General features: G+C 40.5%; 1 protein-coding gene across 11 annotated transcripts in view; it reads right to left on the bottom strand.

Moving 5' to 3' along the window:
- LIMS1 (LIM zinc finger domain containing 1) overlaps positions 1-20,418 on the bottom strand; it is a 157,168-nt gene that overhangs the window by 65,638 nt on the left and 71,112 nt on the right. Inside the window, exon 1 of one of the 11 annotated variants that reach the window (XM_004476909.4) lies at positions 2,348-2,686. The exons of 9 other annotated variants lie outside the window; for them this stretch is intronic. In XM_004476909.4, the coding sequence (XP_004476966.1) occupies positions 2,348-2,454 (107 nt within the window). In that variant the 5' untranslated portion in view covers positions 2,455-2,686. Of the gene's footprint in view, positions 1-2,347; positions 2,687-20,418 lie in introns of those variants that run through there. One more of the 11 variants, XM_058278308.2, reaches the window with a different exon arrangement.

Below are 20,418 nucleotides of genomic sequence, written 5' to 3'. Positions count from 1 at the left end.
TTACGTGGCACTGAACTTGGCTGTGCCTAGCTTCAAAATCCATACTCTCCCTGATTCCCATTAGTGAAGAAACATTACTTAATAATAGATTTTGTGTAATAATTTTTAAATTCCTACCTCTCTAAATTGTTTGAAGTCCATGGGAAAGCAGGTAATTGTCTACTTTTCCTGGCTAAGTGCTGCACTCCCAAAACAAGGCAAATGGTCGTTCTCTTGGCATTAAGATAAAATTAGTGGCTCAAGCACAAGTCCTTAGTCACAGAGAACTACTTCACCACAATGGGCAGAAAATATTTCCTCTTAAACCACTGAAAAAGCAACACTTAAAAATTATTCTTCCTCCTTTAAATTCTAGACAAGAGAATCTAGTTGTTTCAAAGACCATCATAACTACTAAATAATTGTACCTTAGGACATGCAGGTAATTTAATTCATGGGGGGAAGCAAACAGACAACACAGAGTCTGCCCATCACATGGGAGGTCCAGGGTTCAAACCCAGAGCCTCCTGACCCGTGTGGAGCTGGCCCAAGCGCAGTGCTGATGCGCGCAAGGAGTGCCCTGCCACGCAGGGGTGTCCCCCGCGTAGCAGAGCCCCAAGAGCAAGGAGTGCGCCCCATAAGACACCTGCCCAGCGCAAAAAAAATGCAGCCTGCCCAGGAGTGGTGCTACACACACTGAGAGCTGCGCAGCAAGATGACGCAACAAAGAGAGACACAGATTCTCAGTGCCGCTGACAAGGATACAAGTGGACATAGAAAAACACACAGGGAATGGACACAGAGAGCAGACAACTGGGTGGGGAAAGGGAGAGAAATAAATTTAAAAAATAAAATAAAAATTCATGGGTATTTTTGTTACTGTCTGAAAAGAAATAAAAGATTGGCCTAGAATGTTGTGTTGTTTTTCATATCTTTATTTAAAAATTTTTTTTTTAATCTGTAGACCCCAAATCTGAATTTAAAACTGTTTTGTAATTTTTCACTCTTGAGTAGATTAAAATAGATTGATAAGAATAGAATGATAAAATTGATAAAACTGAAAATTTATCATTGTCAGAAGTCAGACTCAACAGCCCATGTAGTTCCAATTCAGAGCTCAACATTTTCACTCACTTCACACTTTAAAAATTTGTAACAAGTCAAACTCTGAAGCTTTTATAAACTCGGTGTAATTCAATCAATTCAAGTTAATGCACTAAATGCAACTAAGGTGCCTGGAGTAGTAGGGAATAAATGCTAATAATGTTAGTATTACTAGTCATTTACTGCTATTATCCTCTTCAAAAGAGTAACGAGAGTGGAAGACTAGATAATTTTCAAATAAATGTTTCCTTCCCAAAATCCAGTTCTGTATATAGCTGGCTATAAGACAAATACTAATTTAACAGAAAAGTTCAAAAGGCTTCCTTATCAAGTTTTACTTATCATTTTAAACTGAGAATTTAAAAGTAAACTCTGAAAATGAGTTTAAAGGAAAAATAAGCAATTGTCTACAATGTATAGATAATTCTCTCATGATATATAATCATAATATTCCAACATTTAAATCCAGAGTCCAAAAACAAAGCACGATACAGTAAATGTAATAAAGAGAAAAGGAAGTCTATTACTGTAGTAGTCCCCTGATAGCACTACAAGAAACACTTTTCATCACAGAAACAGAAAATCGAAACCTCTCACAATTAACACAGTATTTTAACATTTGGGTTAATGTTGTAGGAACTTTTCAGAACCTAAAATTTAAAAATTTCTGCACTTGTAACAAAAAATTTAAATTGTGTTTTTAGGCTAATTAATTTTCAAAACAAAAAACTCCTAACCTTTTACTTAAAATGGTCTCCGGATTTTTGAGGTACTTCCTTCCTGGGTTACATTCCATAGTTCTACTGCATTCCTTTGGTTAAATCTATTTCAATAACAAAGAATTCCCTAAGAACACTTCCATTGCCCACCTGAAACACCACAAACTAGACCACAATTAAAAATTAAGCAAGAAAATCCTTACAGAAACAGGTTCTAACGAGCCACAGCAAACTATCTTTAAACTAAAAGAAACAAACAAGCATAAAACAACAGTTTCCAGTCTAAACTACTACTCTGGTGATTATATACTTTTTCAGAACATAACAACACTGCAGGTTTGGGGAAGGGCTAAAATCACAGGATTTGTGGAGAAATGGGGAAAAGGTTCTAGTTTTACACAGGTCTAATCAAGCACAATCTTGGAGTGCAGTCAATATTTAATTACAGACTGCTAGGTTCTGAGCTCACGGCATCCACTTAGGCCTGAATCCCACCATGGTGATTAGGTGCCCTGACTTCTAGCCAACCACTACTTGGCACTCACCTTAGCTTTTCCTCTGGTAACCCATTTAGTCTCAAACTATCAGGACGGTCTCGTCTTCTCCGGTAGAGCCCTGAATGTGAAAGCTCTTTAAGCTGTAATGCAGTCATCTCTCTAGACCTCAACTGCTGACACGCTGGAGCATTTATGCTGAGCACTGTGGCTACCAGGGCTGAGAAAGACCATGCCCCTGGCCGTGCAACCTCAGCACACCTGCCCTGGAGTTAGGAGCCTCCCCGCTGGAGCCCAGCTTCCTGTTTCTCAGCTGGTACACACCCTCCTCTGCAAGGCATGACTTGCCTTATCTCTCTGGGCCTTGCACCCTGGAGGGGAGGAGGAATCAGTGATTGAGACCGGCAGGTTGCTCACGTATTTATTAATAAGCAAACTTGAAGTTACAAACAGTCCTACCAATTCCTTTCGCCAACCTTTCCAGCATCATTCTGAAATTAAAGTTGGGCTAAAAAGCTGCAGTATTGTTATGACTAAAGAAGGGTCCTGCCCTGTTTTATTTGCCAGGAAATCCATTAACACTTCACAAGCAACTGTCAGTTTAAAGAAGTGCCTGGTCATCACCAGCTCTTTGGGACATTTTCCTAAAACAAACAAACAAACAAAAAAGGGCAGGATTCTAAAGGGAAGCAGTCCAATTCCTCCCTCTCACTGCTCTACTCTAAATCCTTTTTAGAAGGGAAGGAAGTGTCCTTAATTTGTTTTTTTCCCCTATTAAATATTACTCAAAAATACATAACGGAAAGGAAGGTGGTTTCTTCAATCAACCTCCATTCAATGATTGTATGAATAAGTAATTACTCACTCTGAATAATACCCTCTTACAAAGTACCATCTACATCTGTTTAATGAACACTTTCTGCCAAATGCGTATGGGTGACTATGCAATATAAGTACTTACCAACATATATAATTTTATGGTGACAGAATTAGGAATGAGGCTTGCTTTCTGGTGTGTGTGCAGTGGATGGGTGGGTGAGGGGGTGTTATAATGGAAGACAGATAAAGGCAAGTCCTTTATCATCCAGCTCCAAACCTTAGTATAACAGCATGCCTGATTCCTCCTCCAATCTGATTCGTCTAACATATCATAAATGCAGGCTAAATCCTTGGCAAGTTCTTAGCCAGTAAGAATTTAACCTCATGACTCCAGTAACTTCTCTTTGGGCAATTTTTCCCTCGGAGAATCCCTTCAGAGCCCTGTATGGTGATATGCATGTCTGTTTTCTAAGTTTACAACTTAACTTATTGTCTATGTTATGTGCAGGTATGAATGATATACTTCAATAAAGTTATTTTTAAAAAACCAAGAAACATGTAAGCATATACATTAAAATAAAGTATAACGGATTTATCAGGGAAAAAAAAAAGAATCCCCTCAAAAGCAAGAACACAGAAAGTTTTTTCGCTACACCTATCACTTAATACCTTCTGAACTTTGACTATATGGACAAAATAATTTAGAAGAAAAGATAAATGTATGTCTTTTCTACAAAGCCCTAGGACCCTACTGAGACCTAAAATATACAAAAGTTTAAAGGTTACAGTATTAGAAGTATACATAGCATTAGAATACCTAAAGTGTCTAATTCTCTCATTTTTAATGAGGCAGGTATAAAAAAAGAAGAGAAACAAACACCAGTCTTTACTTTTTTACTCTAGGTTTCAAAAAAAAAGGATGCCTGATGAATGAAATACAAATCAATTGCATTCACTACAAAAACAGAAACACAACATTGATTTGAACATTTCCATAGAAAAACATGTAAGTAAGATAGGCTAATTAAAAAAAAAGTTTTAAAAAGTGAAAAAAGGAAATGTGGCTTGTCATGACAAGGGAAAAGAGCTTGGTGAATACTAACGGTTAACAAGACAGGAAACACCTAACTGTGTAGGACGAATCTTGTATTTGATGAGACTAGGGTTAAGAGGATGTTTAAAAACACATACACACACACAACTAGCTCCCAAGCTATTTAACAAGCAGGTAGAAACAATTTAAAACAGCTATATTGATAAATAGACTTTCATTAAATTAATGTTTACATTTTAATAAAAACTGTCACAATTGAGTAAAATTAAATTCTGGGCCTTTGGGGAATGGCCTTTTAACCACTGTCTTTTCATTGAAAACACAGACACTTCCAGAAAAGAGTTCCTGTCTGTCCCCGTTATCCCTTCAGATGTGCTCTGGAAACTTTCCGTGCTGTAAGCAGAACTGGGGAAACCATGCACATGGTAAGTACAGGCACCCTCACAATTTCAGACAGTGAAATTCACAGATGTCCCCAAAAGGCCCCGGACTAGCTGGTGCTGTAGCCAGATTATAAACTCCTCTCCACCCAACAAAGTGTTCTTGAAAATCAATCAGCACAGGAGGAGAGGGACACACCCCAGCCAGCAGCTGGGACTGAGGGCAAGGCACGTACGTGAGCAGGAGAGGTTTCTTGTCTGCATCTCTTTTTCCTTTACAACATACTTTCCCACAGGAACAGAGTTATCATTTGTGCCCGAATTTCTCAGATCAGGCCTATCTAAAATGAGATTTAAATTTCAAGCAATTGTGTTACCACACTTTAGACAGCACAGAGGGTGGCCCGTATAAGTACGTTTTCCCAGGGTTTCAATACAGGGAGATTTTTCATTTTAGCATCTAAAAAATCCTTGAAGGTATCATTCCACATGACCTCGTGCCCACATACTATCCCCTCCTGATCTGGAATTCTGCCTCTCCTTGGACACTTCCAGTAATGGTGTGGTAGACTGAATTGCTTCGCCCAGTTTAGATATGTTCTTGGTCTTTGTTCACATTCAGGGGTGGGGGGTGGGGTGGCCCCACTGAAAATAAGATGCTTCAAGATGTTACTTCAGTTACTGTGGCCCCACTGAATCAGGTTGGGCTTGAATCCGGATTACTGGAGTCCTTTACAAACAGTGAAAGGAAGATGGAGAGAGACGTCACAGCGAGGAGACAGAAGCTAGAAGTCAATGGAACTCCAAAGAGAACCTCAAAGGAACTCCAAAGATTGCTAGCCAGCCAGAAGATCCCTCCATTCCCTGGGAGGAAACAAGCCTTCTCACCTCTGAATCTATGCTATTAATTCCTGTTGTTATGTCAACCCACTGAATGGTATTTGTTTTAGAAGTTAGGAAAGTAAAACATGAAACTCCTGGGATTTCCAGCCCCCACATGCCCAATGGTTGTTAAGGGACAACAGTTTACAAAAATTGTGAAGGCAAGAGTCTTTCACTCCACTTCCACCACAGCACAACTCATCTGTGTACCTAATTACAACTTTCTACGACTTTTATCCATTTCTCCAACCTGTTAGATACCTGTTCCCATTTAAAGTCATCAGCATACCTGATAATACTTTCTTTTTTAAATTTAAGGTCCAGATTAAAATGATTAGATACAAAGTTCTAAAGAGCATCACAAAAGGTCTCTCCTTCCAGGCTAACAGTCCACCCAGTCGTTTACCATCCTTTGGGGGTCATGGACCCTTTGTGAATCTGATGAAAATGAATGACTCTCTCCCAGAAAACACATTTGAGCACAAAACTTAACAATTTCAGGAGGTTGAGACTCCCTCAAAGGTCCCCAGATGGACTCTACCTTTTGAATCACTGCATGAACAGCAGTAGACTCCCCAATTCAACAAAGACTCCACCTTCTCTGAAAACTTCCAGTTCCTCAGTGCAGCTCGTTTAATACATCTTGATTCTGTCCTGCCCTGGGTTAGATACTATTGCAGAGTTACTCTGGTCTCCCCTAATATCTCTCAGCCTACTAACTGATCTTCCTGTCACCAGTCTTAACCTCTTCTAATCTAGCCTCCAAATTTCAAAGTCATCTTTTGAAATGTAAATCAACACTTACTGACCCAGCCTAAAAACCCTTCCATGGGGAAGGGAGAAGGAATGTGGCTCAACCGATTAGGCTCCCGTCTACCATACGGGAGGCCTGGGTGGCCATACCCGCAGACAGCTGACAGCCTGTGTCCATGGAGAGCTGGCACAGCAAGATGACACAACAAAGGGAGACAAGCAGACACAGAAGAATGCGCAGCGAATGGACACACAGAGCAGAAGCGAGCAAGCCGCAAGGGGTAGGGGATAAATAAATAAATCTTTAAAAAAAAGCAAAACCCTTCGATGGTCCCCACTGCCCTTTTGATATAGTCCAGACAAGGTAAACAAGCTGCCTGCTCACTTCTCTCTTCCCTCTCTCCCAACACCACCACACTGAACTCCAAGCGGTTCCCACAGTAGGCTGTGCTTCCTCTCACTCCCCAGCATTTGCATGTGCAGTTCTGTAAGTCTGGAAGAAGGATCTCTGTCAGGGCTACCTTCTAGTAATCCTACCAGGACTCAGACCAAGGATCACCTATTCCAACAAGCCTTCCTAGACCCTCCGCGCCCATTACCCCCTTACCCCCTTCCTGTGTGCTCCCACAGCTTCCTGTGCTCACTTCTGGCAGCGTAATTATGTAGTCCTATGACAGGTTGTTTCTTTACCTGCCTCTTCCTTTAGAATAACATCTCCTCGAGAAAAACAATATATCTAATTTATCATCCTATCTACAGGGTCAGGCACATGGTTCACAGTCCCATTTGTTAAATAAATAAGGTCTTTGGTATTAGTTAGTTGTTCAACCAATTGACTTTGAGAGCCTGATCACTTTACAATGCTATCTTTAAATCTCCAGAGTTTTGAAATTTTTTTTTTTGCATGGACTATTCAATATTTCCTAAGTGAGATTTTTAAAAAAAGATTTATCTATTTATGTATCTATCTATGTATGTATGTATGTATGTATGTATCTATCTATCTATCTATCTATCTATCTATCTATCTATCTATCTATCTACCCCCCCCCACTCTGCTGTTTTTGTTGTCTGTGTTATCTTCCCATTTTCTCTCCTCTAGGATTAACTGGGATTCCATCCTAGGGACCTCTGACGTGGAGAGAGGTTCCCTAGCAATTGCACCACCTCAGTTCCTGGGTTCTGCTGTACTTCACCTTGACTCTCCCTTGTCTATCCTTTGATGCATCATCATCTTGCTACGTGACTCACCTGCACGGGCACTGGTTCACCATGCAGGCACTCACACGGGCACTGGCTCACTAAACAGGCAGTTGCGCTCATGACACGGGCACACTTTCTCTTTTTCTTTTTCACCAGGAGGTCACAGGGATCAAACCTGGGTCCTCCCATATGGTAGATGGAAGCTCTATCACTTGAGCCACATCCCCTTCCCCCAAGTGACCATTCAATAGTTTTAGAGAAGTTTACTTTCTTGGCGAATATGAAAACTTAGAGCTTTTCTCATTTGTAGAGTTGAAAGTATCTTCCAAAAGTAAAAAACACTTTCCATTTGGAATAAGAATAGAAAATGAGCCTACATCTTTGCCTATAAAATTGTCATAGTCCAGATTTCAGCATCCTGTTCCAAGTGATCTCTTCAAGCACAGGCAGCTAAACAAACCTTCTGAAACACTGAGCCCCAGTAATCATTAGTATTACTGAATCGTCAATTCTTCCTCCCATAAAGAGTTGCTAAGACGGCTTCAGACTGGCTTCCATGGCAGAGTTAGAGTTAGCTGGGTATGATAATCAGCTTTTACAGTCAGTACTAAAGGTTGCAAAGTGGTTGAACAGCTGTACATTTCCAGACCATTAATTTCTTTATGCGATATATAGTAAGAGAAGAATTTTATGTTTTTCAGCAAACTTTGAACTTAATGGAAATGAATCCTTTTTTTTTTTTTAGTTTGTTTTATCCCATAAATAATGATTGACAGGGGAAAGCAAACTTTATCCAATAAAGCAAGAATGCCATTTCTCACTATTCCCAACACACTGATCTCCTAAACATTTGTTTTCCAGTCATGGTATTTTCTTAAATAAGGCCTCACAAGAGTATTTTGCGCTGTTAACATGAAAGAAGGATCCAGTGCTGCAGATCTGCTGAAAAAAGTTCAAACAATGTACCACTGAAAGTAGGCTAAAGCTCAAATTAACCTGAGCAAAGAGTATATGAGAAGGCAGAATCAACATCCAGAAAAAGAGGCCAAAGTGAGAAATCACCAGAAACATGGTCCTGTTCACAAGTAGATGATACTGGAACTGTCCAGGGCTTCTCTGAATTCTTCTCTAATCAGTTTTTCTGTAACTCTGGCACATCCAAAGTGACAGGTTGGGCTGTCATCAAAAGCTGACTTACGAGAGTCAGAAACACAAAAGTCTTTCTCATAACCACCAACATGGGATCATCTACAATATTTTGGTAGACAAAAAAATGTTCTCAAAAGCCATTGAAATATTCTAAAGAAGACAGACAAATGGCCATTAAGTACATGAAAGATGTTCAACATTGTTTCATTACTCATTAGAAAATGCAAACCAAAACCACTTCCCACTGACATGGTTATTATTTTTTAAAAAGGAAAATAAGTATTAAATTAGAACACTCATACATTGGAGACATGAATGTAAAATGGGGCTGCCACTGTGGAAAACAATTTGGTGATGCCTCAAATGTTAAACATAAAATTACCATGTGACCCAACAAGTCCACTCCTAGTAATGTACCCCAAAGAACTCAAAGTAGGACTGAAACAGATACTTACCATACCAATTTTCATAGACCATTATTCACAACAGCCAGAAGGGGGAAATAACTGACTGTCCATCAACAGATGAATGGATAAACAAATGTGGTATATACATATATATTATTCAGCCAAAAGAAGGAATGCAGTTCTGATAGATGCTACAACATGGATAAACCTTGAAAACACTATGTTGAATGAAATAAGGCAGCCACAGAAGGACAAATATTGTATGATGCGACTTATAATAAATACCTAGAAAAAACATTCATAGAGACAGAAAGTAGATTAAAGGTTACCAGGAGCTGGGGGGAGGGGAAATGATGAGTTATTGCCTAATGGGTAGAGAGTTCTATTTTGGGTGAAGAAAATGTTTGGCAATAGATGGTTTTAATGGCAGGCACATTATAAATATAATTAGTACCACTGAACGGTACACTTAAAAATGGTTAAGGGAAACGGACTTTGGCCCAGTGGTTAGGGCGTCCGTCTACCACATGGGAGGTCCGCGGTTCAAACCCCGGGCCTCCTGGACCCGTGTGGAGCGGCCATGCGCAGCGCTGATGCGCGCAAGGAGTGCCGTGCCACGCAAGGGTGTCCCCCGCATGGGGGAGCCCCACGCGCAAGGAGTGTTCCCGTGAGGAAAGCCGCCCAGCGTGAAAAAGAAAGAGCAGCCTGCCCAGGAATGGCGCCGCCCACACTTCCCATGCCGCTGACGACAACAGAAGCGGACAAAGAAACAAGACGCAGCAAATAGACACCAAGAACAGACAACCAGGGGAGGGGGGGAAATTAAATAAAAATAAAATAAATCTTTAAAAAAATAAAAAAAATAAAAATGGTTAAAATGGCAAATCTACATTAATATATGTTAACACAATAAAAATAAAAAACACCATGACAGGTTGAAAAAGAGATCACAGACAAAAGGAAAAACTTTTTCCCTGCTTTTGAAGAAGAGATCTTGTGTACTCATTTTACACCAGGTCCTGCAAATTTTGGAACCAACCCCTATATGCAGCGTTGTGCTGAAACCAGCTCCCACCACCTCCCAATTCCGTGATGTCACGTTAATAGCTTGAAATGCCCACTGTAAGAATACTTACAGTATATTAATCAGGCAAGTGCTATGGAATAGGATTTTTCTGTTTTGTTTGTTTAGAGCTTGTTGTTAAACATTTACCAGCACACCAATGTACAGAGCATTCAATAAATGTTAAAATGTTGTTGTGAGGGAGGGAGGGAGGAAGGAAGGAAGGAAGGAAACCACTGACACAACATGCCTAAGCTTTCCTGGCACATTCCAAAGAATTGAGAATAAAATTACAAGTGCCCTATCCCATCCCGCATTTTGAGGGGACTGAGAGTATAAAGTAAGTTGGGGTAAAAGGTTTGAGAGCGAAGGCCCAAAGACCTTCAGCTGGTAGTTCTACATCCAGTAATGGAGTTGCTGCGGTGGAAATACAAGTGGAAATACAAGTACACAGGAAGTCATTTAACTTAAAGTCCTCAAGTTTTCCATTCAGAAACATGAGTGGCTCAATTACATGATCTCAGTAGTCTTTTCCCCAGATTAAAATTACTTTATTTCAAGGAAGGGCCTGTGCAACATGATCCACCAATGCTGACTAGTGTCCCCAACTTAGCATGATTTACTCCTAAATCATTGCTTTAGTCAGAAATCCCACCCCTGAATAAAACAAGAACAAAAGGGCAGAATTTACACATTCAGCTATTCAGCAAACATTTCCTGAAGGCTTGACCTGTACCAGGCGGTCTGAGTGTAAATGTAGGAAAAGAGGAGAAAAACACTCATCAGTCTTTGAACCTTTTCCTGATGGTTACTTCCCTGTTCACTCTTCCTTTGGTCAGAAGTGCTGCTTTAAGGATCAGGGCCATACAAGATATAGAATCCCACAACAAGGCCTACTGACCATCCCCAGCCCCAGCGCACCCCTGCTATAAAGAGAAAAGACAGTCTTCCTCAATAGAGCAAGGAAATCACAGGGAAAAGGAGGGGGAACAAGATACCTGCAGGAGGACTGCATTTTCTTCTTTGTGGGGAAATTATAATGTACCTCATATGGTTCTTGTCCCTGCTGTGGAATTCAAGAGATGTGTCCTAAAAAAATAATTTAAAAATCACAATTCCTGCCCCACCCAGTATAGGTTTAATTGTTACAGTACTGTCAACACGTCAATGTTCATCTCAATACTATTTCTTCCAAATTATGACTATTCACTAGGTTCTGTGTAAAGTCTAATCTAAAAGGCAGCAACATTAAAAAAAAAAGTTGTGTTGCCTCATTTTAGAAATCAATATACTTTCATTTACTGTTTTTCTTTTCCCCCTAACTTAGATAAAAGCTCAATTCAATGACTGATATAGGATTTATAAGTTTAAGAAAGGAGGTCAAGCCCTAACTAAGGATATAATTATTTTAATAAAGCATTTTTGTGTCTAATAGTTTTATTGTTTCAGGATGATTTATGACATTTGAAAATGATAAAGTAGACATTTATTTGACATGAACAGGTGTTCATGACATACTGCTGAATGAAAAAAAACTAGAGGACACATGATTCCCTTTCACATTTAAAAGGCCAGGCATGGATATGCCATGTGTACATACACATAGACACACATACATACACATAAATCTTAGAAGAGTAGGTACCAAAATATCTCTGGTTAGTAGGATCTAAAGAGATTAAACATTGGGAGTGGAGGTGGCTCAAGCAATTAGGTGCCTCCCTCCTACATGGGAGGCCCTGGGTTTGGTTCCTGGTGCCTCCTAAAAAGAACACGAGCAGACAACAAGTGCAAACCAGAGGGGGGGGGGGGGCGACAAATAAATAAATCTTAAACATTTTTAAAAATATATAGAGATTAAAAAATTATTTTTTCTTTCGGATTATTAATATTTTTCAAATTTTCTACAATGGAAAAGTATAGTTCTATAATAAGGAAATAAAAGTGTAAAAATACTTAAAATAAACAGAGAACAAAAATTAAAAGAAGAAAGGACTACCTTACAAAACCACAGTATATATATTCAAATAAGGTACATTGTGTAGTAGGATTGAGAGAGGGGAGGGGGAGAGTAGAGAGCACCCCAGATGAAGGAAACCTGCGTGTGACGTGACAAGCAGGTCAAACAGCATGGCATCTTAGAGATGATGAGACTGGTCCCAACCAGGACCACAGGTTTCGATTTGACTGGAAAAAACAAACAAGCGAACCAGGAAGTCATGTGCAGAGGATGTGGCCTCCCCCAAGTATAAGATGAGGGCCCAGGTGACGCTCCAGTGACGCGAGGGGAAAGGAAAAGCCATACGCACGTTACAACAGGACCCATGGGCAATGTACTACATGCCTCCCATCTCAATCACTCAATCCACAAACATTTTGTGAGCACCTAGCATGTGCCAGGCTCTGCTGCAAGCGTTAGAGACACAGTGGAAAGCAAAGTACAGTCTCTGTCCTCATGGAGCTTAAGCCTAGTAGGAGACCCTGGTATTAATCATATAAACATGCAAATATAAATACATGTTTCAAAACCATGATAGGTAATAAAAGAATAGGGTGCTATGAGGATGCTTATGATGGAGTGGGAAGAAGGAGAGCAGGGAAATGTTTCCTGAGACAGAAGCCTTGGCTCTGATACCCCAAAAACCTAATGGATGAGCAGGCACTAATGGCAAAAGGACGGGAGGGGCGGGGACATTCCTGGAAGACTGACCAGAGCCTGCAAAGACCCAGAAGCAGGAGGGAATGAAATCGGACTGTGTGGTTGAGCGGTGATGAGATTAGAGGAAAGAGGCGGTGGCACGCTTCAAAGGACCTTGCATTTTTTACCCTCAGGGAGGATAAGGACCCGGCAGTCCAGTGAAGAGGAGGCAGCCGCCCAGGAAAGATAAAACAGCCTGAACTGTACGTAAAATAGAAAGGAGGGTGATAGATTAGACACAGAGGGGTGGAGGTGGGGAGGAAGTACGCACTTAAATTGCTAACATTTTTCCCCACATTCTTTTATTGACATAGCAACTAAACAGACCTGATGAAGCTGTACTTCATGTTCCCTTGATCTTTTACAGAAAGGCAGCCATTTTAACCTATTTTGAATCATCTACAACAGTTCTCAGAATTTACAAAAGAAAAGGCTGGGACACAAAAATATCTACTTCAGGGAAGCCGACTTGGCCCAGTGGATAGAGTGTCCACCTACCACATGGGAGGTCCAGGGTTCAAACCCCAGGCCTCCTTGACCCGTGTGGAGCTGGCCCACGTGCACTGCTGATGTGCGCAAGCATTGCCCTGCCACGCAGGGGTGTACCGTGCATAGCAGAGCCCCACGCACAAGGAGTGCGCCCCATAAGGAGAGCCACGCAGCACGAAAATTCAGCCTGCCCAGGAATGGCACCGCACACATGGAGAACCGACACAGCAAGATGACACAACAAAAAGGAACACAGATTCCCGGTGCCGCTGATAAGGATAGAAGCGGTCACAGAAGAACACAAGCGAATGGACACAGAGGGCCGACAACTGGGGGGGGGGAGAGAAATAAATAAAATAAATCTTAAAAAAAAATCCACTTGACACTACTGAAAAATCCAAGTCTCTAGGCTACTTCTCTATTAGTATTATTGCTGTAATATATATACATGTGCAATATATGCACCATGTTTATCATTTAATCTTCATGCCTACCCTGTGAAGTGTATATCATTATTATTCCCAATTTACAGAAGAGGAAATTGAGTTTCCTTTTTTTTAAAAAAGATTTTATTTATCTCTCCCTACCCCCTCGTTGTTTGCACTTGCTGTGTCTGTTTGTCATCTTTGTTTCTTTAGGAGGCACCAGGAACTGAACCCGGGACCTCCGATATGGGAGGGAGGCACCTAATCACTTAAACCACCTTCGCTCCTTGCTTTGTTCTGTCTCTCATTATGTTTTCCCTCATGTTTCTTGTGTCCCTCTTGCCAGGCCAGGTCAAAGGGCCTGCCCATTGCACCAATGCCATTCTGCTCATCCTTTTTTGGAGGCGCCAAGAATCTCTGCTCCCTGCTTTGTTGTTTCTCTCATTATGTTTTTCTTCTTGTGTCTCTTGTTGGGTTATCTTGTGTCAGCTTGCTGCACCTGCCCATCATTTGAGCCACATCCGCTTCCCAGAAACTGAATTTTAAAGCAGTTAAAGGACTTGACCAAGCAACACAGCTAGTAAGTGAGAGTATGGACGTAAACCCAAGTCTATTTGACTCAAAAGTTCCCATTAAACTGGATTAAACTATACCCTGAACTAGAAGTTAGCTGATAAACCTAACCCAGAAAGCTTCTGGGAAACTCAGGAACAAGACAAGCACAGGAACTCTGAGCGCAGCCCTGTCGATCGTCAAAGCATACTAGAAAGAGACTATATTGGCCATCACCTCAAGGCAACTCACACCTTCCCTCTCCCCCGAGAATGAACCATACCCTAGTTATTTCCTATAAGAATATTATGAATGGAAAGTCTGAGAGTTTTGAAAGGAGAACTGTGGCTCTTGTACAATTCTCACTAACACAGATTAGCCTCTTTGGCTGATCTCCTAGATGCCTGGAAGAAGATGCCAGCAAAAGAGTCAAACTGGTGACTTTCCACTTAACAGAATTCCCAGATTCCTTAGGGGTCTTAGGAGTCTTTGGGTCCAAATTACCAAGGTCCAAGATTGTTACTCAATGTTTCCAAGAGTTTTGGGGCAGAAAAAAAAAAGCAAAGATTCTAATGGAAGTAGATCTTCTGTACCATAGCAATGATGCTAAAACCAAGGATGTCCTTAAAGAGCAACAAGGGAGGCAATGGGAGAACTGAGGTGACAGAAGGAACTTGAGGAGTGTGTGTGGGTGCAGAAAGAGGCACTGAAATGTGACCAAACCAATTTCACTTCCTTTGACAACACTTTAAACACCACAAATACATTTTTAAAGTTTAAGCCATACAAACAGCCACTTACTCATACTACCTTATGCAAAGCAAGGCTGACAAAGAACATCATTCTAAAACATAAAACAAACCAGGCACTATTTGAGATTACTAAAACAAAGATATGCAGTGCTATTCTCTAATCCTGATATTAAGAGATTCTTGCCAAGAGCAAAAAGCTAGTCCCTGAAGCCAGTACTTGATGATAACATGCTAGAGGAATATATTCAACTGAGTAAAAATTCCCAAAATAGAAGCAAAATACCCAAGAACTTAATGAAATCACTACCGCTGAACCAAAGCAAAGGCAAATGAAAGAATATGTCTATGTGTTATTTCCCCCCAGGGGCTCACTGGGATTTAGGTAATAATCACTGGGCCAGGAACTCTCTGCCAGAAATTGTACTGTGTACTTGCATATATCTATCAAATCTAAATTTTACCATGATCCAATGAAGTAAGACTATTATTCTCATTCCACAGACATGAAACAGGTTTTGGAAGTATAAGTAGGGAAATGGACTTGGCCCAGTGGTTAGGGCATCCGCCTACCACATGGGAGGTCCGCGGTTCAAACCCCGGGTCTCCTTGACCCGTGTGGAGCTGGCCCATGCGCAAGGAGTGCTGTGCCACGCAGGGGTGTCCTCCGCGTAGGGGAGCCCCACGCGCAAGGAGTGCGCCCTGTAAGGAGAGACGCCCAGCGCCAAACAAAGTGCAGTGCCAAACAAAGTGCAGCCTGCCCAGGAATGGTGCCCCGCACATGGAGAGCTGACGCAACAAAAAGAGACACAGATTCACGTGCTGCTGACAGCAACAGAAGCGGACAAAGAAACAAGACGCAGCGGGTAGACACGGAGGGCAGACAACCAGGGTGGGGGGGGTGGGGGGATGGGGGAGAAATAAATAAATAAATCTTTTTTTTTAAAAAAAAAGGAAGTGTAAGTAATTTGTCCAAGATCACACAGTTTTTTTTTTTAAAGATTTATTTATTTATTTATTTATTTCTCTCCCCTTCTTCCCCCGCCCCCAGCCCCGTTGTCTGTTCTCTGTGTCTATTTGCTGCGTCTTCTTTGTCCTCTTCTGTTGTCAGCGGCACGGGAATCTGTGTTTCCTTTTGTGGCGTCATCTTGTTGTGTCAGCTCTCCGTGTGTGCGGCACCATTCCTGGGCAGGCTGCACTTTCTTTTGTGCTGGGCGGCTCTCCTTACGGGGTGCACTCCTTGCACGTGGGGCTCCCCTACGCGGAGGACACCCCTGCGTGGCACGGCACTCCTTGCGCATGGGCCAGCTCCACACGGGTCAAGGAGGCCCGGGGTTTGAACTGCGGACCTCCCACGTGGTAGGCGGACGCCCTAACCACTGGCCAAGTTCGCCGCCAGATCACACAGTTATGATGACTGAACTGTACTTTGAAATCCAGTTACAGGCCTGCTTTTAAAGCCCATGCTTCTAACCATTACACTGCATTCCCAGTAAGAAATGGCTATTCTTCTCAAAATAGACCTTATAATCAGTTATTATTTTTAAATTCAACCAAGGCTAAATACAATGTAGTATCATTCACTGGATGTCAGAACAGAAAAAAAGGTATTCTAATAGTAATGTAAGATGTTAACAAGAGAGGAAGTTGGCTGTGGGTGGGGTATAAAGGGATTCTCTAAACTATCTTTACGATTTCTCTATAAATAAAACATTATTTCAAAATTAAGTTTTTTTAAATTCAAAACTATAATTCTATGTGACAACAGGTGTGGCATCTTGAAGTCAATAATGGGACAGAAATAATATCAAAGAGGGTGTTCCTCCAGAATAAAATAGATTTAAGAAACATAACACAAATATTATTACACTATAGACTTTGTGCAGATCTCAGGTCAAAAACCAATATTAAAAAGATAATTCTTGGGGCAATTTGGGGAAATTTAATTATGAACTGGCAATGTAAGAAATATTCACATTTTTTTAGATCAATTCTGAAATATATTGGGATGAAATAACCTGATATCTGGGATTTGCTTTTAAATATCTAAATAAGTTAAGAGAGAAAAAAGGATATACGAAGAAAGTATGGTAATTGAGTAATTAAGTTTGGGTGATGAGTATATGAGATTCCTTTTTTCTATTTTTGTGTTGGGAATTTTCATAATACATTTTTTTTAAGTTCAAAAAAAAAAGTTCAAATTAGAAGGGAGAAAACAAGCATGACTTCCTGAAGTCAGAACGCGAAAGACAGATACCCAATACAAGAACATGTGATGACAGCACAACGAAGGGTATCAGTACAAGATTTCTGAATTTACTGAGAGCTTTTTCTAACAAGGGGTATGAGGATGCTACATATGAGGGATGGATATTAAATAACTTGGGCACTATAAGAGAAGTACATTAAAGGATATGTTAAATTTTGAAAGGAGGACATGGATGGAGAGAGAGAAGAGAATATTCTAAGTGGAGAACAAAAATATAGAGCAAAGGTCTGGAAAGGTGGGAACGTTGACCCACGGAACAAAGGGCAGCCCCATTTGGTGGAAGGGCAGAAGGACAGCCGGAGATGAGGGATCAGGTGGTTTAGGCCACACTGTGGAGACTTGCCAGCGCTAGGCTAAGGAGTTGATGTGGGAGATGATAAAAAGTCATAAATGGGTTGAATTCAAGGCAAGGAGGGTTACAAGCCTGGAAAAACCCAGTTGTGGAAGACGGTCCAGGCAGCAAGATGTGCCAATGACAGAAGGCAAAAGACCCCAGATTGGGGGTGGAACCTTTATGATTGGTCAGGTAAATAGGCTACTAAGAAACACAGAACAAGAAAAGTACACACACCTAGACAGGAAATTCTTTTTCACGTGTCTAACCAGATCATGTTCCAAACAATGCCACTTCAAACCCACAGTACTCTCAAATCACCTGCCCCACCCTTCTTTCCTATCACTCTCTGAGAAGGACCCCTCCTTCATTAGAGAAAACACAAGACACCAGAGAGAAGCCACCAACTGTCTATGAGATCTTGCTTTCACAGTCCACCCCCCTTTTCCAGGCTGATTTCCAGTTCCAATGCAGTTTAATAAATGACAATATTAGCCCTACATTGACTCTCCATTATCGTAACTTATACCAATGGTAATAACAATAATAATTATTACAGTATTAATGCTTTACACACAATTAAATTTAACCCTTACAACACGCTGGGGAGTAAGTGGTATCCCCTATTTTGCAGAAGTAGAAACCAAGGTTGGTTCAGAAAAACTACGTAATTTGCCAGATGTTGTACGGTTGGGATTTGAACTGGTGCAGCATGTAATCACTCTCCCACACTGTCTCTCTAAAAGTCTACCAACAGGAAAGGGGAAACTGTAATCTTTTCGATGATAAATCTAACAAATAATGTTGCGTGAAAAACGCATCTAGCATAGTAGCACAAATATACACTTATAAAACCTAAAACAAGAGAAACAATAACAAGTTCTGTTAAATAACATGCAAATGCGTAACAAAAGCATAAAGGCAATGCACAGAGGTGCTACATACCAAATTTAAGAACATGGTTTCCTCATGGGGTAAAAGGCAGGGGGAGGGAAAAATAATTCGAATAGGAAAGTATACCAAGAGATTTCAACTACATTTGTAATGTTTTATTTCTTAAGTTGGGTGGTAGATATTTGGAAGTTGCTTCTATTAAATTTTTTTTATACCTTTTTTTTTTTTTAAAGAAAGAATGGTGAAGATACAGAGTCCATTCCAATTTTAGACATTAGAATATGCCTGAAGGTCTACAAAGTTTCAAAGCACTGTTTCTGCCATCATGTGGCTCCTGAAGATATTACACACAGGCAATTTTCAGAATATGAAAGAAACTCAAGGGAGCACTTTTTAATTCTCAAGTAAAATAGCATATGAATTTAACACTCAGTGAAAGCCTGAGTGCCACTACTTGATATGTAAACAATATTAAAAATCTTATCCATTTTAAATACTGCTTAATAAAATAGAACACATAAAAAATTAAGCTAGGAAGCCCACTCAAAGGAAGATAATAATGAGAAAGTTAGTAGATATAAACAACAGGAGAAAAGAATTATGAATAAAAATAGATGGGTAGGGCTGGCTTTCAGCCAAAATTTATTTAATAAGTAAATGAGGACCTGTTTATAGCTTTCAAAACCGATAAGTAAATAAGTAGCAAGAATACAGTAAAAAGAAACCCTGCCCACATTATTAATAGCTTCACTTGTAGGATTTAGTATTTTTAATAACAAAATTTAGTAGAGAGATTACACCTCTTTTCTGAATATCCAAGTCAGAAAGAAATAAACCTAAAATTACACTGTAGTGAATATTACTAGATGTATAAAAATTCGTCCTTGTGTAAAATCATTTTCATACAAGTACCACTTAGGTGATGAAGAAGACACTAGACAACTGGCATGTTTAATTATGTTCTATTTATCATTTAGTGGGGGTCTCTAACATTGTATATAGCCAGTACCTACCATGTCCTTTATTTTAATTAAAGGTATCCCAGTCATCTGGCTGCCCAAGCTAAGAATCTCAAAGTTATCTTTAATGAACTCTTCCTTCTTTCTCACTAATCCAGCTGCCGAATCCATTTATCAGTCACCAAATCCTCTCATTGACATTTATACTGCGGTTCACCTTGGCATACTGCAACACGCACCTGACTTCCTCGATTCTCGTATCCCCCCCTTTCAAAAGAGACTGAGCTTTAGAGTCATCCAGGCTTGAATTCAGACCCCAGTTTTGGTACTCATTAGCTGTTTGACCTTGGGAAAGTAATGTAACTGTTCCGAGCTTTTTTTTTTCTTTTTCCCTAAAAAGGGGATGGCTATACCTGCACTCCACAGAGCTACAATGAGGATTACATGGATTAATGGATGTAAAGCAACTTACACAGAAAATATCACTATCATCATAAATATTTCTCCTCCTCACTGCTGTGGAAGTGTTGCTGTTGGGATTCTTTAAACACAAGTCTGATCATATTACGTTCCAGTTTAAAAGACTTCAACAGAGGCCTATTTTATATGGGATAAAGCTCAAAGTCATATGAGACACCGAACCCTTCATACAACCTACTTGTCTGGCCTCATTTTCCGTCATTTTTTCCCTTCCAACAACTAATCTCCTTACTCTACCACTGTTCCCCAAACTTAGCACACTCTTCCCTGCCTTCATAATTCTGTCCTCCCTCTACGTGTAAAGAGCCACCAGTGCCCTCCTCATACTGCTGTCAAGACCAAATTCTTACACCATTTCTACTTTTTTAAAGAAGGTATTTTTTGACAGTTTTGTGGGTTTTGTTTTTGTTTTTGAGGTCCTGGGGACAGGGATTAAACCTGGGACCTCATGGGTGGGAAGCCAGAACTCAACGACTGAGCCACATCGGCATCCCTGAGTCGGCTTTCTTGTTTGTTTGCTTGTAGTTTGTTTTTAGGAGGCATTGGGAACCAAACCCAGGACC

Source organism: Dasypus novemcinctus, chromosome 17, assembly GCF_030445035.2.
Source record: "Dasypus novemcinctus isolate mDasNov1 chromosome 17, mDasNov1.1.hap2, whole genome shotgun sequence".
Classification (NCBI taxonomy): domain Eukaryota; kingdom Metazoa; phylum Chordata; class Mammalia; order Cingulata; family Dasypodidae; genus Dasypus; species Dasypus novemcinctus.
The sequence above is the reverse complement of the archived record's forward strand: the minus strand, read 5'-3'. Positions and strand labels throughout refer to the sequence as shown.